This window comes from Cetorhinus maximus, chromosome 7 (assembly GCF_964194155.1).
Source record: "Cetorhinus maximus chromosome 7, sCetMax3.hap1.1, whole genome shotgun sequence".
Classification (NCBI taxonomy): Eukaryota; Metazoa; Chordata; class Chondrichthyes; order Lamniformes; family Cetorhinidae; genus Cetorhinus; species Cetorhinus maximus.
The window spans coordinates 90,290,612-90,316,953 of NC_135885.1; the positions used below are offsets into that span (position 1 = coordinate 90,290,612).

General features: G+C 40.1%; 1 protein-coding gene across 4 annotated transcripts in view; it reads right to left on the reverse strand.

Annotated features, from left to right (window-relative positions):
• Positions 1 to 276: 276 nt before the first annotated feature.
• Positions 277 to 26,342, reverse strand: part of tpp2 (tripeptidyl peptidase 2) — a 172,354-nt gene continuing 146,288 nt past the window's right edge. For all 4 annotated transcript variants that reach the window (XM_078545859.1, XM_078545858.1, XM_078545860.1 and 1 more), the window contains 6 exons: positions 20,501 to 20,652; positions 11,357 to 11,453; positions 7,363 to 7,493; positions 6,558 to 6,765; positions 3,894 to 4,013; positions 277 to 1,852 (listed from right to left, as the gene is read on the reverse strand). In XM_078545859.1, coding sequence (XP_078401985.1) covers positions 1,763 to 1,852; positions 3,894 to 4,013; positions 6,558 to 6,765; positions 7,363 to 7,493; positions 11,357 to 11,453; positions 20,501 to 20,652 — 798 coding nt within the window. In that variant the 3' untranslated portion in view covers positions 277 to 1,762. The remainder of the gene's footprint in view (positions 1,853 to 3,893; positions 4,014 to 6,557; positions 6,766 to 7,362; positions 7,494 to 11,356; positions 11,454 to 20,500; positions 20,653 to 26,342) is intronic.

Sequence of the window (26,342 nt, forward strand, 5' to 3'; positions counted from 1 at the left end):
TAACTGCAGCAAGACTACATTTCTTATACAAAAGACTATGTCCAAATATCACTAGGGAATGGAAAATAATTCCTTAAGTGTGACGCACAATATCAAAATAAATATTAACATTTCAATGTGTTTCTTATGCAATCATTTGCATTATAAAGTGAGCAGTATTAACTCCCAGTTTTTTGCTATACTCTGATTACTTTCAAAATAGAAAATAAAAGTTTGAAAACATTATAGAAAAGATGGTTAATGATATTTAGAGGCTTAAAGTCATACAAGTCTATGTTTCATGCATCATGGTTTGGTATTTTAATAATGGATTCTTTTTACTTAATAAGGACTACAGTACACATGTTTATACATTAAATTGAAGTTGGTGGCACCAACACAGGAAGAATATTGGGTAATCATCATGTTTTGATGGTCTCTGAACAATAAATGTTATACCACACATCTCAAAAATGAAAAAGCGGTTGAACCAATTGCAAGATTTTGTACATATTGCCACTTTCATGCAAATCTTCTCAACCACAGATACATGGGCACCAATACCCACATTCACAGGTCTCTGCTTTAGTGAACTGAGGCTTTACTTGCACCTTAGGTATCCAGATTCAAGTCAAGAATATTGGACTTTAATTTAAAACATAGCAATATCATGGCACTGTATCCATGCAAGCTGCACTGTAAACACTTTTTCTTGTTTGATAAATCATTGTTTAGACTATTAATTTGAAAGGCCTTACATGTGACTTATTCAATAATGTATTAGAACAGACTATTCCTATTTCGATTATGGCTTTACCTGTACTCCCAAGTTTAATCAAGATGAGTTATAAATTTTAATTATCAAAGTCTAATTTTCTAATTAACCAAATTGGTTATGGAAATTAGCTTTGATTAGCATAATTTGATAAACGTCTCTGTACTCTGCTCATGTTTTGCACAGACTGGAATCACATTGTCCAAGTTAATGAAAACTTGAAAGTGTCAAATGACAGCTTATTTTCCCTTCAACACTACTTTGGCCGATTAGGTGGGCAAAGTAGAAAAGCACTAAAGGTCTTTAAAGATATGTTTTCATATGAAAAGAACACATAAGGCATGGGAAAATTATCCAAGACGACAATCAAAATGTCAAGTGTATTTCTTTTACTGAACATATTTATGACAATGCATCTATAACTTGCCTTTTTCATATTGTCACAAGTTTATTTTGAGCTTCACAGATCTACTGAAATTGAAGGGCGATTGAAATACAGCTGCCAATATTAGTTTGTTTCTGGGTGTTGCATTGTGGGAAAAAAAGTGCCCAGGAATTATTTGGTATTGGAAGCAGACACATTTTCCTTAAATTGTGGGATAAACTAAAGACACAAATGTCAAAAACAAGTTGGGCCCAATGAAGGGCAAAAAAAAGTTACAGTTGGCAAATATGCAGAAGGAATTAGTGTAAATACATGAATACCAGTCTGTTCAATAAATAAAGATATACAAATATCTATTTCAAAACAGTAACAATTAAACCTAAGGTGCACCTAGTATCATGCCTAGGAAGCCTAAGCACCTTATTTTTAAATCAAGTAGTTATGGTAAACAGCAGTAACAGAAATGTCCTACAATCATTGCATCCGTTAATGAATGAAAACATACTGTATAAAAGTCCAAAATACTTTTAAAAAAAAAAGTGCCTTTTTAGAAAAAAAGACAAAAGTATAAAAATTACTAAATTTACTTTCTTCCAATCAATTTGATGCCTGTGACAATTATCCTAGAAAGGGGTATAGTCTTGTGGATACATTATAGGAAGCCAACTCTCTGTAAATGATGCACAATGGCTCCATCCAAGAGACTTCATTGTCTAAGTGAAACAAACACATGGATATTACAGCAAACATTTGAACAGTTAGCACCAAACCAGTAATACACATTTTAAATTATATAGTAAGATGTTAGATAACAACTTGACAGTTTTTATAGTATATTGACCAAGTACTTTCACTGGGATTTCATCGAACAAGAAGAGAACTCTCTATTGGCTTTGTCTATTATTACCAACAAAATGTTTAATAAGTAGAGTTTCAAATAAAACCCTATCCACCAGTCTGATGTTGGCAGGTTAGTTGTTCAATCAAAGGGACAGGTTTTGACCACTGCATTTGTCAATTTCAGTGTCCTGGAAAGCCTGCCTGAAGATGTCAGCCTGCTCAGTTTGCACCCTACTCCTCCTGCCTCCATATTAACGCAATTATAGTTTTACTTAGATCCTTTAGCACCTCCAATGATCCTTTAAGGATTGCTGGTTAAGCCACTATTGAATTGGAAAAAATTAAATGAACCAGTTTATGCTGACTGGGACAGTGCGATCCTAAAGCAGGTGTTAGGCCTTGATTAGCATACTTACGGGGGTCTAACACTGTTTAGGTCGGTCTTCATGTCAACAGAAACTTGTCAGCTGTCCATTTGGCATTGACACACTTCTGGGGATGATAAGGTGAGTGTGCGAGAGGGCACCCAGATGCTTGATCCCTAACTCTAATTTTTCGCCCACCAAAAAATTGCACAACAGGGTTCAATTTCTTGCATGAGTTCAAATCTTAAACAATTTTTGACTGTAATCTGAAATCCAAAGGTTAGTTATTTTCTGTGGAGGTAATGATTTTTTTTGTTAAACTATTTTATATATAAAACAATAATTTTCTGGTCATGTAGGTTATTATCCTCCTTGTTACCTCCTCAAAAAATTTGATCAAGTTTGTGAGACATAACCTTTCGGTAACAAATCCAAGCTGACTGCCCTTGATTAATCAAGACCTTTCTAATTGACAATTTATACTGTCCCTCAGAATTTTTTTCAATATTTTGATTACCACTGAGGTTATTGGTTACTATTAGTGGTTACTCTGTCTATCCCCTTTTTAAAATAATGTTACAACATTAGTGGTCCTCTAGTCCTCCAGCACCATGCCTGTACCCAGAGGGGGTTAGAAAATGATGATCAGAGCCTCTGCCATTTCTACTCTTGCTTCTCTTAAAAGCCTTATATGCATCTCATCTGGGCCTGGTGACTTATCTACTTTCAAAGATGCTAAACTCCTTAATATTTCCCCTCTATGTTTATACCATCTAATATTCCACGTTCCTCTCCTTACAATGTCTCCATCATCAACTTTTTTAGAACCATACACGTGTCTTTGGGCTCCATACACAGGTTACTTTTGTGGTCTCTAATCAGACCTAATCTTTTCTTAGTTTTTCTTTTGCTCTTTATGTATTTATAAAACATGTTTGGGCTATCTTTGATTTTATTTGCCAATATATTTTCATGTCCTCTTTTTGCTTTCCTAACTTCCTTTTTAATTTCACCTTGACACTTTCTATATTCCTCCAGGCTTTTTTGGAGTATTTACCCCTTGGTTCTAATACAAGCCTCCCTCATTTGCCTTATCTTGTATACTCCTTGATATCCAGGGGGAGATTTGGTTCTACCCTTTTTCTTAGCAGGAACATATTTGTTCTGAACCCTTCCCATTTTCACCTTGAATGCCTCCCAATGCTCTGACACTGATTTACCTTAAAGTAACTAACTCAAGTCCACTTTTGCTAAATCACATCACAGTTTAGAAAAATTCACCTTTCTCCAATTGAGAATTTTTATGCCAGGTCTATCTTTTTTCTTTTCCATAATTATACTAAATTTAACTGAACTGTGATCATTACCACCAAAATGCTCTCCCATTGGAGGGAAGAATTCCCACTGGTTTAAATAAGCAATCAAATCTTGCAATTTACACAGACATATATTCTCTTCATATTGCTACTGATTCTTGCTCTTTTGATTTTGTATCTGTTGAAGGAATCTTTGTTTCCTATTGCAACAAACTAAAGCAAGTAAGCCTTACCTGGATGCAATTTTTCCAGTTTTCCTTACTTGGTTTATCCTCCAGAAGTTTAATTGCAAACTTGAGAGCCCGGCCATACATTTTGTTCACTAGTGCATGCTTGTATGCAAAAGTTAAAACCTATTAAGACAAACAGGGGAAAAAAGAGCAAATAGATCGATTGCAACATAAGGAACAGAATTAAACAAACATCAAACCAGCCTAAATTTTCCAATTTTTACCCAACTTTTGAGACAAACACTCTCATGTTCTCTCTCCTCATTTTATATTTTATGAATTCGCTAATATAGGACTTGAACTTATTTGAACAGTAAAGTGTTCAGGATTTTGAAGTTGTGGTAAAGCGAGACCTCTGCTGGGACTGGTGAAAATCCATGGTGGTGCCTGTAGAGGTCAGGGATGTAATAGGATTTCCCTGCCTCATTTTCCACCACTATATCCAATTAAGGGCAGCATAACAGAGTAAACTCCAACCCTCATTATCACCATGCAATTCAATTATTACTGGCATCACAGTAAAGCCCAATTTTCTCCTCAGCTGACCTCCTCTAATGCGCAGTTTTCCAGCAGGGTGAACTGGATAGTAAAATTCCCCTGAATGGTTTTTCTCCACTTTTGGCTTCTCCTGGCTAAGATAAAATTGCTCAGCAGAGTTCAGGAATTAATGCTGGAACCTTACAGTTTACTGTACAGTCCAACCACTCATTACCTTAAGCAACCAACCTACTGGGGAGCCAATAATAAAGCTTAAATAACAACTTCAATCTACTGCTCGTACTATTTACTGAAAAATTGCATTGATATACAGAGAAGAAAGGAAGACAACAACAGAAGTTCAAGACAAACTTTTCTGATCTGCATAGGCTCATTTTTATGATTGACAATGCAAGGTTTTTTTTTATTTGATCATGGGATGTGGGCATTGCTGGCGAGGCCAGCATTTATTGCCCTTGTTCAGATGGCATTTAGGAATCAGCCAAATGCTGGAAATACTCAGCAGGTTTTGCAGGATCTGTGGAAAAAGAAATAGAGCTAGTCGGTCAGATTTTTGCTTCTGAAGTGGCTGGCTCGAGTTGGGAAATTTCCTGGCTCAGCACACCAAACTTTGGAAGAAGTGCCCAGCATGGCAAGACTTTCGCTCTGGGCGGGGGGGTGGGGGGAGGCGGCGGCCACAGGGGATGCTGAGGCAGGATGTTTAAAAGGCCTGCCTCGGTTCTCTGAGACTTTGGGCGGAATCTTCCATCTGGAGACTAAGTCCAGTGGCAGGAGCAGAAGTTGGAGTGACTTCAGCTAGAGAGTCGGGTGGTTGAATAGGTGAGATTTTGCGCTGTTCAGCTAATTTATTATGTATCTGTGAGGAGTACGTTGTGGCGGGGGGGGGGGGGCAGGAAGCGGCCCAACCTGCCATTAAGTCATGGGCTCCAACGTACGGGTGCCATATTTAAACGGCACCTGGACATTCATTCACTCTTCCACTGAATCTCCCACTATCAACATCCTGGGGGTTACCATTGACCAGAAACTGAACTGGTCCAGCCATATAAATACTGTGGCGACAAGAGCAGGTCAGAGGCTAAGAATCCTGCAGTGAGTAACTCACCTCCTGACTCCCCAAAGCCTGTCCACCATCTACAAGGCACAAGTCAGGAGTGTGATAGAATACTCCCCACTTGCCTGGGTGAGTGCAGCACCCACAACACTCAAGAAGCTTGACACCATCCAGGAAAGCAGCCTGCTTGGCTGGCACCACATCCACAAACATTCACTCTCTCCACCACCGATGCACAGTGGCAACAGTGTGTACCAGCTACAAGATGCACTGCAGGAACTCACCAAGGCTCCTTCGACACCACCTTCCAAATGCACGACCAATACCATGTAGAAGAACAAGGGCAGCAGATAGATGGGAACACCACCACCTGGAAGTTTCCCTGCAAGTCACTCACCACCCTGATTTGGAAGTATATTGCCATTCCTTCACTGTAGCTGGGTTAAAATCCTGGAACTTCCTTCCTAACAGCACTGTGTGTGTACCTACACCACATGAACTGCAGCAGTTCAAGAAGGCAGCTCACCACCACCTTCTCGAGGGCAATTAGGGGTGGGCAGTAAATGCTGGCCCAGCCAGCAAAGCCCACATCCCATAAATGAATAAAAAACTCTGCTCCTTGACATCCTCCCCAGCCCGATACTGCCTCAGTCTCACCCCTCCCCACGTCCAGCCCTTGGTGCTGCTTGTGCTACAGGTAGCTGATATTTCTCAATGACGGTGTGAAACACAGGCGAAACCAGCATCTACTGATCTTGAATTCTACCTCACCAGGTGCCAGCTACTTTTGCACAGTTGTGAAAGCGAACGTTCTAAATTCTTACTGGTGGGGAGCTTATTTTGGAGGGGGATCAAGATTCTGGTGTGTTGGTCTTTTAATAAACATTCATGAGATGCAAATGGGGTTCCCAAAGTAGCTCTGTGGTCACTAGACCTGCCTTTAGGCTGCTATGAAAGTCCAGAGAGCAAGATTCCAAACTAATTACGCAGCTTTGGGAAACCGATTTCAGTTAAAATCGCTTTGGGTAACCACCAGGCAATGATGAAACACTTTATCCACAGGAAGGGATATAGTTTGTTCCCTCAAAAATAACAGATTGAAAAAAAAAGTTTACCTTAGCATCAGTAAGTTCTGCCCACTTAAGTATCTCATAGGAGGTTTCAGTCAAGCTTTTGAAGCTGCATTTGGGATCATCTTCTGTATTGTCTATTTCTTCTGAGGCAGCACCATCCTGTGAATGGAACTGAAGAAGCCTATCGGCCAGTGCACAGCCCTTTCGGCACAAAGCATCAATCAGGGAGGATTTTTGTTTTTCCATATCACTGAGTATAGGAAAAGAATGGATATAATAAAAACAGTATTTCGGCATAGCAAGAATCATACACTTCAAAGATTCAATATTGATTCAAACATTATCCTGAAAAGCAATTTTAAGTTGCTTAGAACAGTTAGTTTGTTGAAGCACAGCACCATTTTTAAGAACTTAATAAATGTATCAGAAGCTATTTGGTTGTTCAGAAATTAATGAAATCTTTGAAAGCTTAGTTTTTGCAAACTTAGCCGTTTCTTTGACCATTTATTTCGCCAAGAAGGGATATTTTTAAATAGGATGCAATATGCAGATATTCTCATTCAAAAATTGCTTTATTTCTGTGTGTTCATTATCACCATTTGATTTAACAAAACAAACTGAAAAAGAAGGTATTAACTTGAAGGCTTGATGCCATGGATCAGTTACAGAGGCAGACGCCAAGAATCAGTAAATATGTCAAACAACTTCAACATTATAAGTGAGTAAGTTCTTAAGGTCATACTGACAACTATAATTTAAAGAAATTGGTTATAGAATGAACTAATTAGTTTCCAGAAATCTCTTCTATAGGTCAGTAATAAAATGTAAATAATTTTCAGGTATGCACCTCTTAACACTAGCTGCTTCAGGTCTGGAATCAGTCTTCATGGCTAGATGAATTGCTAGTGCAGTTTGATCAATTCGAGATATCACATCATCTGCTGCTTCCACAATTTCATCCAATCTTTTCATTCGCTCCTAAATGGGAGAGGTCAGAATCCTTTTACTGGTAGTAATAACAAGAAAAAACATTTACATAATGTTATGAACGTAGAAAATACTCTAAGATTCGTTATGGGGGAGGGGAAATGATGAAAAGGAGAATTGGTTGGATAAAAAGAACAGAAATTGTGCCAAGGTAGAACAGCTGGGGGGTTGGGAGAGCAATGGGGTAGGGGAGGGGAGTTGGGGGGGAAGGAGGGTAGGAGAAGGAGGTGGCGCAGTAGTTGGGTGGGTGGAGCGGTTAGTCGGCGGGGGGGTAAGAGGAGGGCAGTTGGAGGGGTCCAGTAGGGGGTTCGGAGGTGGGGTCAGTACTATAGTTACCCAGGGGTTAGAAGTGGTTTTCCAATTTTTCCAGGATAACTATTCTGCTCAGAGAGTCGGAGCCATCTGAAAACTCTGATGGTTCCCAGTGCAGGGTAATTTCCCAACAGAAGTTTAAACTTACTGGGCAATTCCCATGCAGTCCTTGTGTGGGGATTTCCGGGAGTCCCCCAGCGCATCTTCTGGGGTACCCCTGGGGTATGACTCCTCACAGAATGGAAATTCTGGGCCAAAGTCTTCAAAAGGTGGAAAGAAAAGTGAGAGATTTAGAGAACTTTCCAGGGAGTGGAGCCAAGACAACTGAAGGCTCTCAAACGACTGGCTGGGGCATGATACATGGGAGGACATGAGGAGGACTGGAGGATGCAAGGCTAGAGGAAAATGCAGGCAGGGTGGGGTGAGGTTGTGGCAGGTTTGAACACAAGTCTGTGGATATTCTATTCAACGTGTTAGAAAACAGAGAAACAATTCATGAGGAAAAACTCAGCAGGTGTAGCAGCATTTGTGGAGAGAAAAACCGAGTTAACGTTTCCAGTCCATATTCTTCAGAGCTCTGAAAAAGGGCCATATGGAATCGAAACGTTAACTCTGTTTCACTCTCCACAGATGCTGCTACACCTGCTGAATCTTTCCAGCATTTTCTATTTTTGTTTCAGATTTCTAGCATCCGCAGTATTTTGCTTTTGTTAAACAATTCATCAGTGTCGATAAGATGATGGGCAAATAGGACTAGGTGTCAGACAAGATATGGGCAGCTGAGTTTTCAACAAGTTGGCGTTTATGGAGGATGTAAAGTTAGCAAGGAGGATATTGGAGAAAGTGGGGGAAAAATTGTCCTGCCCCAAAAATGGGCATGGAGAGTCTGATATGTGATTAACCCATGCCCATTCATTGCATTGTCAGCTTGGTAAATTTGTGATGCCTGATCATTTAAATGATTGCTGTATACAGCGAATGCTCCCTGTGGTTTATTGGCTGCAATAGGGGGCCAGCTATTGCTGGAGAGTGATGTGGCACATTAGTTCTTCTGCAGAGGGAGTTAGATGAGGACATCGATGGGCCAGGCTACAGAAGAAAATTGATGGGTATACAAAACCAAATGTTTGGTGCACTGGAAAGCCTGTGTTCAATGCCAAGTAGCATGGAGGAGTCCAGCACCAAATGAGTGCAGGGTTTTGCACTGAGCATGGAGCCCATCCTTTCCAACATGGGACAGGTGAACACTCCAATATATTGTCTGTGGAACCCAAGATGCAGCGTCTATTAGTTGATATCACAGCACAAACAGTGTCTGAGTGCTGCCTTGCAAACTCAGGCTGCTGGCCTAGCCACATCCTGTGAAAGAATAAAAAACTTTTAAAAAGGCACAAAGGGAAAACACAAATTTGATTACTTTGTTTCTGTGTACATAATATCACGATTGAATTTATAAAATTGGATTGTAATGTGTCGTTGGAAAGAGAATGATATGATGGTCAGTGTTGGAAAAAAGGCCAAGAATGTGGGATTATTGGTGAATGGATAGGTGTGGTTAAGGTTACTGATACTGCCCCTGAATTATATGATCATGGTGAGTCTGGGCAGCAGTACCATTCCTTCTACATCGTGTTCTTCCACTTCCTGTTGCAATTCCTCCTCTTATTCTCTTTTGACAGGTATTGCCAAGGCTGTTCCCTTATAGATGCCAGGTAGTGAAGCAGACTACCATAAATCTTGGCACCTGCTCAGCTGAGTACTGTAGGGCTGCTCGAGAACAGTCCAGCCAGTGGAAGTGTAGCTTAAGGACACTGACGCTGTAGTCTGCAATGTTCCATTTGGCAACATGTCTCTCGTAGGCCTGCTGTGCACATTGATGTGGGTTCTGGACCAGAGTCATAATGAGGCATGGCATGAGTGATAATCCCTGTTGCTCACTACTAGCCTTTGACTTCATCAAATAGAGGTGTCGTAAAAAGAAGAAATTGCGAGTACTGCCAGGATAACAAGCATTCACTGCATGATGAGCTGCCTGTGGTCACCAGCTACACCATGAGAGTGTGAGATCCCTTTCAGGTCATGAAAATGGTTGAGTTGGCTTGAAGTGACTGGCTCCCTGCACATGGCGAAGCCTGCAATTCATGGAAGCCCTCATGTTCACTCTGCCTGCTTGTCTCTGGCAAGAGGGAATAAGATGCAGCAGTCTATCTTTGTATACCGTCTCAGTGACTTCCCTTTTGCAGTTGTGTATGGCAAATTGCAAGATGTTGCTTACATCTCCAGCAGAAAATTGGAAGGAACCAGACACACAAACGTTTAGGAGCTGTGATCACCTTGACAGCCACAGAATATGTTGAAATAAAAACAGAAAATGTTGGAAATACTCAGCAGGTCAAGCAGCATCTGTGGAGAAAGACTTTTCATCAGAATGGCAGAGCAGGTTCAAGGGGCTGAATGGCCTGCTTCTGCTCCTATTTCATATGCTCGTAAATCAGAATATGCTGTCCTTACCCTACTTTAAGGTTGCTGTTGTGGCTGCAGCAGTTGGCAGATTTCAGTCACAACCCTCTTTTGTGAAGTGAAGATGTTTCATGCATTTGTTGTTGCTGAAGTTAAGGCAAGAGGATTGCTCCTGAAAGATCATCGTGAATGTGGTCTCCTGCTGAGAGCTCTTCTCCTTCTCCTCCTTATTCTAGCAGTTTGCATGCTTTGCATGGCTTCTATTCAATCTCCCTGTCATGCTCGATTTCCAAATAAAGTCCTATTAGGCAAACTACGTTTGGAAGCAACTTGTTTCAGCACAAGCTTTTATATGAACAAAAAAGTACTTCAGCATCAGCTAAACTCCTCCCCATAGACGATTCAAATTTTGGACAGGTATAGGAAAATACCAAAAACACGTGCTTGCACATATCTGACCCGATTTTTGAGTGTTAGTCCACAGCACCTAAAATAACAGGTGCTGCACAATCCAATTTCTCCTCCAATAGACCTAGTTACGACGAGGGTTTCAGCAGTGGTGTAGTGAGCTAGTGGTGCAGGTTGAGTGATGATACAGAAGTGGAAATAATTATTCTTGGTGATTAATGGGATGCAGGTAGAGAGCTCATCTCTGGGTCAAATAGCATGCCAAAGTTTCACTTAGCCAAGTTTATCCTAAAGGTGTGACTAGGGATTGGGGACTGGGAAATGTGGTTACAGTCTTCTAGATGTTCTATTGGAGGAAATTTTGACTCATTTATGACTTGATGTCAGACAGTATAACAGTACAGATGGGTCAAAGGGCATGGTTAAGAGGTAGAGCTAGATGGCATCAGTATATATAATCAATCTGAAAATGTCATTACCAAACAATGGATAGATTAGGAAAAAGACAAGCCAACGATAGATCTTTGGGTGATTCTAGAGGAGACTATGCCACAGTTTTAAGGTTTAGAATGACATTAGAGGGTGCCTTTACTCACTAGCAAAAGGAAGCAAAATTTTCTTTAATAATGCATGTATCTGTACATTGATTAAGCAACTTTTAGACGAATCTTAACCTTTTCATTGTCCAAATGATGCAGTCGTGCAACATATAGCGGAAGATGGGTTGGATATGTGTCCTTCAATTCTTCATAGAATGTATTCATGTCCAATCTGCAGAAAAAAAGAATCTTTCTGTTGGTGGATTTGCAGAAAAAAATTTCAAATATTCCTTTCAATGTAGCCATAAATTAAGCCTACAAAAATTAACAATTTTCTAGAAACTGTCAGTGCAGATAATTGAAACACTACAATCTTCACACTACTAGCTTGCTTTCAGTCAGGCACTAGAAGTGGAATGGAGTAAATATTGAATGACTTTTTACAGGGAGAGAAAACATCTTGTGATATCCAGTTATTCCAAGACACTTCCTCATGACCAAGCCACTGATGGAGACTAAGATAACTCTGAGGGGCAAGAGCTGCAAAAATGTATGATCTAAGGGAGAAAAAAAATTCTCCTTTGTACCTGTTATCTCAACATTGAAAACAGGCCTGAATTCTTCTCTTTTGTTTAAGTGGCCATAACTGTACTGTGTCATTCTTATCACCAATTCAACAACACTTACAGATTATGAATGGCTGAACTCAACTGTGCTTGATATAAGTTTTAAAGACATGTCTCATGGTACTTGAAATGATGGACACTGGTGATATTTGACTGAAATGAGCAAGTTATTTGAGAATAGGACAAATCAGACATATTTCCTTTGATTTGGAAGCAACAGTGCTAAATCTAGCCACATTATACAATTCAATGGATGGTTAACATTCCAACCAGAGAATACGAAGGCGACAAGCCATCCACATTAAATCAGCCTTGAAGCACTGTACAAACATCTATGCCATGAATATGCGCTCCTGCAAAATACATTGTATAAATATGAAAAGCAGTGTGCTATTTTTTTCTTTTGCAAAGCAAAAGTTCTTACCTTTACTATTAATTATGTGTTTTGCCATTTTCCAGATTTACTTTGTAATCCATTTATTATGGCCTCTTGTATTAAATACCCATCTATCTCTCAAAAATTTTGTTTCGATTTTGGCATTGTTATTGTTCTGCCAGTAGATGTTAACCTTTTGGCAGGTATTATAAAATATTTTATACAGTCGTTGATTTATTTTCTTCATCTTGACTATTATATCCAATATTAATCACCAGGAAAATCACATAGGTTTTATTTATTTATCTATTTATATTTATTTATTAAGGACTTCTAGTTTCAGCCTCCTAGTCCTAATCATATAAGCTTGTGAGCCATATGGTCAGCATTTCCGTTGGAAAATTTTATTCATGAATCTAAAAAAAAAACGCCTAGCACACAAGGAGTGGGAACAAGACAGTTATGAAGAGTGTTCCTAAGGAAAAATCAAACTGGATGCACTATTTCCTGAATAAGGGCTAAATCACAAGTCTAAATATGAAGATAATTAATTGGAACCAGCATAAAAAGCTAAGTACACCAAGGAAATATAGAAACATTTGGATAAACATACAGCATAATTGATCCACCAGTTAAAAAAAAATTAATGAGAAATGAAACAAGCATTAAATAATTCTGCATCTCTTGAATACCCACTATAGTCCCAGTAAGGCTTGGGAGAGGTTCGGCAGTTTCTTTACTAATGACCCAGCTAAAATGGTATATGACACAGAAAAATTGGGGAAGGAGAGAAAGAAGTGAACAGGAGAAAAATATACAGGGAGAGGGAGTTCGCTCAGTAAAAAGAGTGGCGGCCTTGGTAAGTAGGACCTGGTAAGTATTTCTTCTGTCCTTAATATTCCCTAAACTAGAGGAAGTAAAAGCAAAGGGAGTAATTTACAGCTAAGTCATGGCAGGGCAGCTTGGCCAAGTGGAATGCTCCTCCTGTACGATGTGGGAAGTCAGAGACACTTCCAGTGTCCAGGGCGACCATGTTTGCAGGCAGTGTCTCCAGTTGCAGCTACTCGAAATCCGTGTTTCGGAGCTGGAGCAGCGCCTGCAGTCACTGTGGAGCATTCGCAAGGATGAGATCTTCATGGGTAGCACATACAGTGAGGTAGTCACACCACAGGTAAAGAATGCACAGGCAGAAAGGCCACGGGTGACCGCCAGAGAGAGTAAAAGCACTAGGCAGGTAGTGCAAGAGTCCCCTGGGTCCATCTCCCTCTCCAACAGACTTTCCATTTTGGATACTGCTGGGGGAGATGGTTTCTCAGGGAATGCAGCAAGAGCCAAGTCTATGGCACCATGAGTGGCTCAGCTGCACAGTGAGGCGGAAAAAAAAGAGTGGGAGAGCATTAGTGATTTATCGTAAGGGGAACAGATAAACATTTCTGCAGCCACACATGCGACACCATGGTGGTATGTTGCCTTACTGGTGCCAGAGTTAAGGATGTCAATGAGTGGCTGCAGGACATTCTGAAGGGAGAGGGTGAACAGCCAGAGGTTATGGTCCATATAGGTACCAACGACATAGGTAAAAAGAGGGATGAGGTCCTGAAAGCAGAATATACGGAACTAGGAAATAAATTAAAAATCAGGACCTCAAAGATAGTAATCTCTGGATTACTCCCAGTGCCACATGCTAGTGAGATCAGGAATAGGAGAACAGATCAGATGAATGCCTGGCTGGAGAGATGGTGTAGGAGGGACAGATTTAGATTCCCGATGCACTGGGACCGATTCTGGGGAAGATGGGACGTGTACAAACTGGACGGTTGCACCCCAGCAGGACCGGGACCAATATCCTCGCAGGAGCCTTCGCTTGTACCATGGGGGAGGATTTAAACTAGATTAGGAGGGGCATGGGAACCCAAGCAGGCAGACACAAGAGAGGGAACCAAAGACAGAAAGACAGAAAAGTAGAAAGCAAGAGCGGAAGGCAGAGGAAACAAAGGCTAGCAGCAAATAGGGCCATAGTACAAGAAACGATGTGTAAAAATGTTAAAAAGGCAAGTCTAAAGGCACTGTACCTGAATGCACGGAGCATTCGCAATAAAGTAGACGAATTAACAGCACAAATAGATGCAAACGGGTAAGATTTGATTACGATTACAGAGACATGGCTGCAGGGTGACCAAGGCTGGGAACTGAATATCCAAGGGCACTCGATATTTAGGAAGGTCAGGCAAAAAGGAAAAGGAGGTAGCATGACCCTGTTAGTTAAGGATGAAATCAGTGCAATAGTGAGAGAGGATATTGGCTCAGAAAATCCAGATGTCGAATCAGTCTGGGTGGAGCTAAGAAGCAACAAAGGGCAGAAAACATTAGTGGGAGTTGTCTATAGGCCTCCAAACAGCAGTGATAAGGTAGGGGATGGCATTAAACAGGAAATTAGAGATGCATGTAACGAGGGTGCTACAGTCATCATGGGTGACTTTAATCTACATATAGACTGGGCAAACCAAAATAGCAATAACACTGTGGATGGATTCCTAGAGTGCATACAAGATTTTTTTTAGACCAGTATATCGAGGAACCAACGAGGGAACAGGCTAACCTAGATTTGGTATTGTGCAATGAGAAGGGTTCAAATAATAATCTTGTTGTGCGGGGTCCTTTAGGGAACTATGACTATAACATGATAGAATTCTTCCTGAGGGTAGAAAGTGAAGTAGTCCGATCTGAAACTAGGGTCCTAAATCTTAAGAAAGGAAATTACGAAGGTATGAGGCATGAGTTGGCTAAAATAGATTGGGGAACTTCATTAAATGGCATGATGGTGGATAGAATGGCTAATATATAAGGAATGAATGTATGCATTGCAACAGTTATATATTCCTTTCTGGTGCAAAAACACAACAGGAAAAGCAGCCCAACCACGGCTAACAAAAGAAATTAAGGATAATATTAGATCCAAAGATGAGTCATATAAAGTTGCCAGAAAAAATAGCAACCTTGAGAATTGGGAGCAGTTTAGAATTCAGCAAAGGAGGAACAAGAGATTGATTAACAGGGGAAAAATAGAGTATGAGAGCAAACTTGCAAGGAATATAAAAGAATGTAAAAAACTTTTATAAGTTTGTAAAAGGAAAAAGATTAGTGAAGACAAATGTAGGTCCCTTACAGTCTGAAAGAGGAGAATGTATAATAGAAAATAAGGAAATGGCAGGACAATGAAACAACTACTTCAGTTCTCTAAGACCATAAGTCATAGGAGCAGAAGTAGGCTTTTCGGCCCATCGAGTCTGCTCCGCCATTCAATGAGATCATGGCTGATCCAATGATCCTCAACTCCACTTTCCTGCCTTTTTCCCATAACCCTCGATTCCCTTACTGATTACAAAGCTGTCTATACCAGCCTTGAATATACTTAAAGACCCAGCCTCTATTGCTCTCTGTGGTAAAGAATTCCACAGATTCACTACCCTCAGAGAGAAGAAATTCCTCCTCATCTGTCTTAAATGGGCGACCCCTTACTCTGACAATGTGCCCTCTGGTCCAAACTCTCCCATAAGGGGAAACAACCTCTCGGCACTTACCCTGTCGAGCCGCCTAAGAATCTTATATGTTTCAATAAGGTCGCCTCTCATTATTCTAAACTCCGATGAGTACAGGCCCAACCTACTCAACCTCTCCACATAAGAAAATCCCTCCATACCCAGGATCAACCTAGTGAACCTTCTCTGGACTGCCTCCAATGCCAGTATATCTTTCCTTAGATAAGGGGACCAAAACTGTTCACAGTATTTTAGGTGTGGTCTAACTAGTGCCTTGTAAAGCTTTAGCAAGACTTCCCTATTTTTATACTCCAGTCCTTTTGAAATAAAGGCCAACATTCCATTTGCCTTTCTGATTACTTGCTTAACTTGCCTGCTAGCTTTTTGTGATTCATGCACGAAGGCCCCCAAATCCCTCTGTGCTGCAGCTTTTTAAAAAAATTTTTTTTTTTTTTTTTTTTGCAAAAATATACTTTATTCATAAAATATCTTCAACAACATTCCAAACCATTTCAAAATCACCATCACAAAAGTACAATCAGGTTCAACTTTTACAACATGTATCACGAAATGCATCAATGCAATAAATGAATATTACAATCATTTGCCTTTCCCCATTTAAATAATATTCAGCTCCTCTATTCTTCCTGCCAAAGTGCATAACCTCCCATTTTCCCACATTATATTCAATCTGCCAAGTTTTTGCCCACTCACTTAACCTGTCTATATTCCTCTGACTCTGTGTCATCCTCACCTCTTGACTTCCCACCTATTTTTGTGTCATTCGCAAACATGGCGATAGTACATTCACTTCCCTCATCCAAGTCATTAACATATATTGTAAATAATTGTGGCCCCTGCACTGATCCCTGTGGCACTCCACTAGTTACAGGTTGCCATCCTGAAAATGTCCCCCTTACGCCAACTCTCTGTCTTCTATTAGTTTGCCAATCCTCTATCCATGCTAATATACTACCCCCAACACCAAGGGCTCTTATCTTAATAAGTAGCCTTATGTGTGGTACCTTTTGGAAATCCGAACATATTACATCTACTGGTTCCCCTTTATCTATCCTGCTTGTTACCTCCTCAAAGAATTCTAATAAATTTGTCAGGCATGATTTCCCCTTCATGAAGCCATGCTGACTCTGCTTGATTATATTATGCATTTCTAAATGCTCTTCTATTACATCCTTTATAATACTCTAATATTTTCCCAATGACTGATGTTAAACTAACTGGACTATAGTTACCTGTTTTTTGTCTCTCTCCCTTTTTAAATAAGGGTTTAACTTCCCAGAAATACTAGTGGTAGAATCTTACCTATGGCGGGCGGGCTGGGCGCAGAGCCGATCAGCGCCCACGATCGGCTGTGCACCATTTTATGCAGGCAGACCAATTAAGGCCCGCTCAATGTAATGCACGGCCGGTAGTGCTCAGCGCTACCTGTGCGGGCGGGGGGAGAATGGGAGAATCGGGGCCTGTGCTCTTTTGCGCATGTGCGTGAAAGAGCGCAGCAATCTCCCTGAGGCAGCTCCATATTTAAATAAATAAAGTAAAAATTTATTTAGACATGTCCCCTCATGCAACAGTGTCACATGAGCTGGGACATGTTGGTGAAGTTAAGAAAATTAATTTTTTAATACAAGCTTCAGGAAACCTCATCCCGCCGTGGATGAGGTTTCCTGAAAAACGCGAAGGCCGCTTGGGCTTTTCGCCTGCCCACCAACCTTAAGGTTGGACGGGCAGCGTTGTCAACAACTTTAATTGCTTTTTTGATGGCCTTAATAAGCCGTTGACAGTTTGGTGAGTGCACAGCCGCCTCTGGCGTGCGCCAGCCAAACGAAATATCGAAATAGTGCGCGATGACATCAGGATGCATGCCTGACGTCATCGTGCGTCATTTTACGCGTCGGCATGTCGGGCCCGCCCCACACGCCGATGGCAATATTCTGCCCTAGGGAACCAAGGGGGTAGTGAGAAAGAGGAATTGAACGAAATTAGTATTACCTAAAACAATAGTGCTGGAGAAATTAATGGAACTGATAAATCCCCAGGGCTTGATAAGCCACGTTCTAGGGTACTAAAGGAGGTGGCCCTGGAAATAGTTGATGCGTTGGTTGTTACCTTCCAAACTTCTATAGACTCTGGAACAGATTGGCATGTTGGTGGGTGGCAAATGTAACTGCACTATTTAAAAAAGGAGGGAGGGAGGAAACAGCGAATTCCAGATCAGTTAGCCTAACCTCAGTAGTAGGGAAAATGTTGGAGTCGATTATAAAGGATGTGATAACAGGACACTTAGAAAATATCAACGGGATTAGACAAAGTCAACAGGGATTTATGGAAGGGAAATCATGTTTGACAAAGCTACTGGAGTTCTTTGAGGATGTAACTAGCAAAATAGTCAAGGACAACCAGTGGATGTGGTGTATTTGGGTTTTCAGAAAGCTTTTGATAAAGTCCCACATAAGAGGTTAGTGTGCAAAATTAAAGCACATGGGATTGGGGGTAATAAATTTTCATGGACCGAGAACTGGTTAGGAGACAGGAAACAGAGTAGGAATAAATGTTTCTTTTTTCGGAGCGGCAGGCAGTTACTAGTGGGGCACTGCAGGGCTCAGTGCTTGAGCCCCAACTATTCACAATATATATCAATGATTTGGATGAGGGAACCAAATGTAACGTTTCCAAGTTTGCGGACGGCATGAAACTTGGTAGGAATGTGAATGATAAGGAGGATATTAAGAGGCTTCAAGGCAATTTAGGCAGGTTGAGTGATACATGGCAGTTGCAGTATAATGTGGATAAGTGTGAAGTTATCCACTTTGGTAGGAAAAACAGAATGGCAAAGTATTATTTAAATGGTGATAGATTGGGAAATGTTGATGTACAAAGGGACCTGCGTGTCCTTCTACACCAATCACGGAAAGCAAGCATGCAGGTGCAGCAAGAGGTTGAGAAGGCAAATTGTATTGTTGGCCCTCATTGCTAGAGGACTTGAGTACAGGATGTCTTACTGTACAGGGTCTTGGTGAGACCACACCTGGAGTATTGTGTGCAGTTTTGGTCTCCTTACCTAAGAAAGGAGTGCAGCGAAGGTTCTCCAGATTGATTCCTGGGATGGCAGGATTGTTGTATGAGGAGAGATTAGGCCAACTGGGCCTGTATTCACTGGAGCTTAGAAGAATAAGAGTAGATCTCATTGAAACGTATAAAATACTGATAGGGCTGGGCAGACTGGATGCAGGGATGATATTTCCTCTGTTTGGGGGGGGGGGGTCTGGAACAAGGGGTCACAGTCTCGGGATATGAGGTAGACCATTTCGGACTGAGATGAGGAGAAACTTCTTCACTCAGAATGTGGTGAGCCTATGGAATTCTCTACATCAGAAGGCTGTGGAGGCCAAATCACTGAATATATTTAAGAAGAAAATAGATAGGTTTCTGGACTCTAAAGGCATCAAGGGGAACGGGGAGAGCACAGGAGTACTGCATTGAGAAAGTGGATCAGCCACGATCATACTGAATGGCGGAACAGGCTCGAAGGGCCGAATGACCTACTCCTGCTCCTATTTTCTATGTTTCTAAACAAAAGCTTGGCTGTTAACTGTTCCCTAGTGCATTTTCCATGGCCTCTACCAATCAGTACTTTCCTCTCATCCAGTGTAAGTTGTTGTTCCCTTTACAATTGATATTCTTGCATGTCTGTCTCGATGAGTGCAAGACAAAACACTTCGACAGCATGTCTCTTTTTTCAGCAATACTCAAATTCTGTACTTCCAAGTTAACAATATTAGAAATGCAAGTCCCTTTAAGAGTAAACCAGGGCAAGCTTCAGAGTGAATTGAGAGCAGGTGATGCGCATTGAAGCCTGTACTTAAGAGCTGGATTTTTCACTAGTAGTGGAGTTAGCTTCTGGATAAGGAGTGGATCCTGATATTTGTACTGAACTATAGTTTAACAAAAAATAGTTGTGGCTCGCAGAATGTGTTCTGCTGCCTAATTTGGTAAATGGATAACCACCTATTAAACACAAATGACTATTTGGAAAACAGTATATTCTGGAACATTCATACCGTGTAAGCTATTAAAAACCGAATACATTCCATAATGTTAAGACATCTGAAATGATTTGAAAGGCTAACATTATTTCTTCAAAACAGGTTTATTATGAAAAATGACTTTTTCAATAACTTGAATTTTAAATAGAGGGAAAATGGTAAGAAATAGCAAAACAAAAACAGAAATACCTGGAAAAACTCAGCAGGTCTGGCAGCATCGGCGGAGAAGAACAAAGTTGACGTTTCGAGTCCTCATGACCCTTCAACAGAACTAAGTAAAAATAGGAAAGGGGTGAAATATAAGCTGGTTTAAGGTGGTGGTGGTGGTGGGGGGGGGGGGGGGAGAGAGAGAGAGAGAGAGAGAGAGAGGGAAGGGGGGCTCTCCCCCCCACCTTAAACCAGCTTATATTTCACCCCTTTGCTATTTTTACTTAGTTCTGTTGAAGGGTCATGAGGACTCGAAACGTCAACTTTGTTCTTCTCCGCCGATGCTGCCAGACCTGCTGAGTTTTTCCAGGTATTTCTGTTTTTGTTTTGGATTTCCAGCATCCGCAATTTTTTGTTTTTATCTCTGTAAGAAATAGCAAACTTTCTCTTGACATTAAAATTTGAAGAGTTAAACTCCCAATCAACTTCACTGGCCTACACACATCTTGGAATGAACTAGTACGTACTTGACCATCCATTGTATCTTCAGGTCTCTTAGAGCATCAGCGAACTCATCTTTCATATCCTTCTCTTTATCCACATCTTTCTCTTTCTCTTTATTTCCATTCTTCTGCTTGTTTGGAGATGGTATAAGATGATATTGCACCGACACCATGTCCTGTTATGGAACAAACAGAAATAAAAATTAACAAAAATCTGGATTTTATAACTTCATTAATTTGCAGAAACAATAGGGAATATTCATTCCCAGCATTCACATTTCTTGGCTTAATAACAATTGCAAGACCACTGTAGGGTTTTTAAAACCATATTTTAAAAAAAATTTAACTATTTTATTTGATCCAATCACAGAGCTTGCGATTTGAATTTGAATCTCCAGTACTTTTGCTCCCAGCTTATTTGCTGATGACTGCCTCCAAAGATATGAGGTAGGTACTTCTTAAGTGAAATCAAGGTCATTAAATATTGTAGTGCAAAGAAGAACACAAAGAAGCTAAAATCACTAGAAGCTAAAAGGTAGGGTTCGAGAAAAAAAATCATGACTGGAGCAACAATTCTTTTGCTGTTTGCCTTACACCTCTATAGGTTTGGCAATCCCTTTGCCTGATTCTGCCTCAAATTTAAAATTCTCACTCTTGTGCTTAAATTCCTCAATGGCCTTGCTCTTCCTAATTACCTTCAGCTCTACAACACTTCCTAAACCCTCCATTCCTGAGACTCTGGCCTCTTGTATATTCCCCTCTCTTCTCTCCACCACCGTAGTTTGTTTATCAACCTAACCACCGCTCTTTGGAATTCCCTGCTTAAATCTTTCCACCAGTCTCTTTCTTCAAGCCCATGCTTAAAATCTTCATCCATTGGTTAAGCTTTTGGTCACCTCTCCATGATCTACATCTTGGCTTGGCAACTGTGAAGCTCCTAGGATGTTTTTCCATGTTAAAGGCATTATATAACTGAATATTATTGTTCTTGATTGCATTTTTATGATTGGGACTCTAATTATTGCCTCCACCACACTTTCTCACTACCTGTTTCTACTTCTTGTTCTTTTCTCTTTATTCTCTCTCTGCTGTGTCTTCCAGCCTGTACTTGGGAGTCAATAGGATAGATTTTAAATCAAATGAGCTTTGAGGTTTTAACTCGGGGAGAGAATTATGCAGAAGAGCAAGAAGAGGAATTGAGAAAAGAGGAGAGGGAGAAGAGGGACAGAGGAGGAATTGCATTATAACAGTGACTCCATATCAAAAGTACTTCATTGGCTGTGAAACATTTTGGGATGTCCTAATGTTGTGAAAGGCACTATATAAATGCAAGTTCTTTCCTTTAGCATGGATTTGTAAAGGGTAAGTCACGCATGACAAATCTAATTGAATTTATTGAAATGGTGACTGCAGTAGTGGACAGGGGAATACACATGGACTTCCATAAGATAAAGTCCTTCATGACAAACTATTAGCTAAAGCTGAAGCTCATGGAACTGAAGGCAAACTTTTGGGCTGGATAGAAGGTTTGCTGAGAGGCAGGGGACACATAGTCAGGATAATGGGAAAGTATTCCTAGCGGCAGGATGTGGCTAGTGGCATCCCACAGGAATGTGTGTTGGGGCCTTAACTAATCTCTGTATTTATTAAGGGATTGATATGATGGTGTAGGGAACCATATATCCAATGACAGAAAGATAGGCGGCATTGTAAGCAGTGCAGATAGATGCATAAAATTACAAAGATATAATAATAGGTTAATTGAGCAGGTAAAATGGTGGCAAATTGATTTCGATGTAGACAAATGTGAGGTCATCCATTTGGGACCTAAAAAGGATAAACCAAGATACTTTGTAAATGGTGAAAAGCTAGAAGTCCAAAAAGGCTTAGGGATCCATGTACATGGATCATTAAAATGTCATGGACGAATACAAAAAAAATCCAAAAGGCTAATGGAACGGTGGCCTATACATCTAGATAACAAGAATATAAGAGGCTAGAAGTCATGCTGCAGCTTTACAAAGCCTCAGCTAGGCCACACCTGGAGTACTGTGTTCAGTTCTGGGCATCACACCTTAGGGAGAATATATTGGTTTGGAGGGAGTTCAGCATAGATTTACTCGAATGATGCCTGGATATCAAGAGTTAAAGTACGAGGACAGGTTACAGAAACTGGGGTTGCATTTCTTATAATTTAGACAAATAAGAGATGAGATTGGATGAAAGTTTTCAAGCTAATAAAAGGAACTGATAAAGTAGATAGAAAGAAACTATTCCCATTTTGGGTAATCTTGGACTAGCGGACATAGGCTAAAAATTAGACCCGGGCCTTTCAGAAGTAAAATTAGGAAACATTTCTGCATGCAAAAAGTGGTAGAAGTTTGGATTTATCCTCCACAATTGATGCTGGTTTCATTGTTAATTTTAAACCTGAGATTGACAGATCTCTGTTAGCCAATGGCACTAAAGGTGCATATACGAAGTTAGGTCACAGATTAGTTATTTTCTCACTGAACAGCAGAACAGACTTGAGAGGCTAAATGACCTACTCCTATTTCTATGTTTATTGGTTCGGGGCTTTCCTTCTCATTGGAAAAGGGGATCGTTGTTTGGGTAGGGGTTGGAAAATTTCCCCAATGGAAATGCTGAAAAATCTCAGCATGGTGGCTAGCCATTTTCTGAAAGGGTAAATTAACTTTCCTCAAGTGGTGAGTTTTGTAGTAGGAATATACTAATTCATTTTATGAAGACCAATCAGCAAAGGAAAAAATTGCAGAAATAAACTCTCATCAGGGAGTTTTAAATGTGGGGCAAGTATTGACAGCTATATGCTTCTGATTTCCACATGGGCGCCACATATTTCAATTGTGAGGGTGAAATGGGGGCAAATCATCCTGTCTAATAAATTTACAGATAGCAATTGTCAGTCTTAAAGAGCTCTTATAAGCAGGCTGGTCTGGTCAACTAGTCATGCCTTTGCTTTTAGCTAATGCTCATAACATGTACCAGTTCTTAACATCTTGAGAGTGTAGAGATATCACTCCAACCTATCAAGTGGCACTATGGGATACCCCAGCTAATGGATCACATAATGTAATACTCAGTAATCTCTGCCATTTTTAACATACAACAAACAAGTTTTACAATCCTGATAGGTCTTTGAATTATCAGCATTATTGAATTATTTAGTATTGCTGAAAAATGAGACATGCTGTCATGGCATTTCATCTTGCACTCATCAGGACTGTTTCGCAAGAATACCAAATCACAAAACAAAAACAATTTATACTGCATGACAAGAGGGTGCTGATTGGTTGGCAAGTGGACTCTGATTGGTAGAGGCTCTGTCATGGAGAATGCACCAGGGAACATTTAACTGCCAAGCTTTTGTTTAAATTCAAAACAGGGAGGTCGACTTTGATTGGTTAAGGCACTGCCATGGAGAATGAACCAGAGAATGGCTGTCCCCCAAGTTTTTGTTTAGTTGAAAAAGACGCAATGCATGGACATGTTTTTTCTAGTTGCAAAGGGCAAGGCCCTGTGTGTGAATATATGTAGCTTCTAGCCCAACTGTTAATCTTAAATTGGTTATTGGCATCATTCTTAGCACAATCAGGATTGTTTAATAAATATTAGACAATGCTTGTCAGTGCAGAGATTTGGTATTCTTGCAAATTTGTCCTGATAAGCGCAAGATGAAAAGCTTCAACAGCATGTCTTTTTTTTCAGCAATACTCAAGTTCTGTACTATCAAGCGACTATGGGCTATATTTACTCATTTAGTTATTGTCTACGCGGTTACTATTCTTGGGGTTCCCCAGTTGTGATCCTATTTTGTTACCCATAAGCAATTCTACACAATTCCCATTTGGTTTTATATTGGTGATATTTAAAGCTCTGATTCAAAATATTAAAAATAGAGTTTAAAAATTAGGAGGCAGATAGTGAGGAGGCAAACTGAAAATAAAGAGGTAATGAAGACCAGTAGCAGCTTTGAGAACTATTTTTAATTTAATTTAAATTCATGTTCCAAATTCTGTTCAATTAAATAAAAACTCATTTATTTAGGCAGTCAGTTTGGTCACTATTGGCTGTGATGTATTCACTTATCATTTACATAACTGTAGCTAAGTTGCACTTTATACTTAAAGTTGAGAGATCAAATAATACTGTGTAAGCACAGCATGACACATACAATGATTGTTTTTAGGAAACATGTAAACTCAAGTAGCCACAAATCGGCAGGTTTGTGACCAACTACAAAATTCTAAATATTTTCAAAAAAACAAAAAATACACAATATAAATGTTTACAATTATCTGGGTTCACACCTACTGAAGATACTGACTGTTCTTTATACACCACTAGGTAACCTTTAAGGACTACTGCTGCATTTCTTTGTCATAGTGACATCACTATGGTTTATGAAAATTAAAAAAACTTTTTGAAATGAAGTACAGCTTTGTAACTATTCCCAATTACTCTACAAATCAATTTGACAGCTTATGATCCAATAGAATGATCTTCAAAGTTTTATGCAGCATGCTCTTATGTTCTAAAATGCACTGCCTAAAAAGGTGGTGGAACCAGATCAATAGTAACATTCCAAAGAAAATTGGATAAATAATTAAAGGGAATAATATTACAAGCCTATGGAGAAGATTTTGAGGTAGGGGTGGGATTAATTTAATTCAACATCTATAACAAAGACTGGCACAGGGCACAATGGGTTAAATGGCCTCCTGTGTTGTATCATTTTATGTTTCTCTGATACCCCATTTTAAAACTTATAGTATGGAAGGAGTCCATTTGGCCCATTGTGTCCCTGCTGGTCAACAAGTAGCCATCCAGCCTAATCCCACTTTCCGGCTCTTAAATCACAATCAATTGGATAATTTCAAATAGGCCAGAAATAACTTTCACAAGTTACTAAACTGGACAAAAATAATTTCAGAAAGATCAATAACCAAAATCCTATAGTTTTGAAAGTTTTCTAGATTGTAGAAGGAAATTGCTGTACCCAGTTCTTATGACTCTGAATCACCACTAGTATCTAAACTGGAAACTCAAAATCCTGAAACTCTCTCTTTAACAGCACCACGGGTGTACCTGTACCACGTGGACTGTAGCGGTTCAAGAAGGCAGCTCACCACCACCTTCTTAGGGGCAACTAGGGATGGGCAATAAATGCTGGCCCAGCCAGCGAAGCCCACATCCCATGAATGAATTAAAAAAAACTATCAATCATGTCCATTCTATAACAATGCTAATCAAGTCAGTAATAAGAAGAAATGGAATGATTTTGCTGGTAGCTCCACATTCCCTGCAACAATCTACAAGGTGCACTGCCAAGGCTTCTTTGATAGTACTTTGACCAGCTAGAAGAACAAGGGCAGCAGGCATGTGGGAATACCACTAATTGCAAAGCACCCCAACTTGGAAATATATCAACGTTCCTCCATCGTTGCTGGGTCAAGTGAGAAAATATTTTGGGGACTAAGATTTGGTGGTTGGCTGGGAAACTGGGAAATAGGATAGAGGCAGTCTGCATTCCCTAATGGGGAACATTAAAAATGATTCATCTTTAAAATAGCATCATCAAACTGAAATCTGCTACAATTAGAATAAGTTATTTAATAAGATGCTTTCCTCATGAGATGAACAACACAGAATTTGGTTAAAAGTATACGTAAATTGTATTCACTTTGGGGGAAAAAAATTGAAGTATTGCTATTATTATATGCAAAGACGTGAGTGCTAATTCTTAGCACATCAGCCTCTTCTACCAACAAGATTGGTGAGCACTACCTAGTTAATCCATCAGTTGCCAACTTCACCATCACTGAACCATAACTCCAGTTAAAGG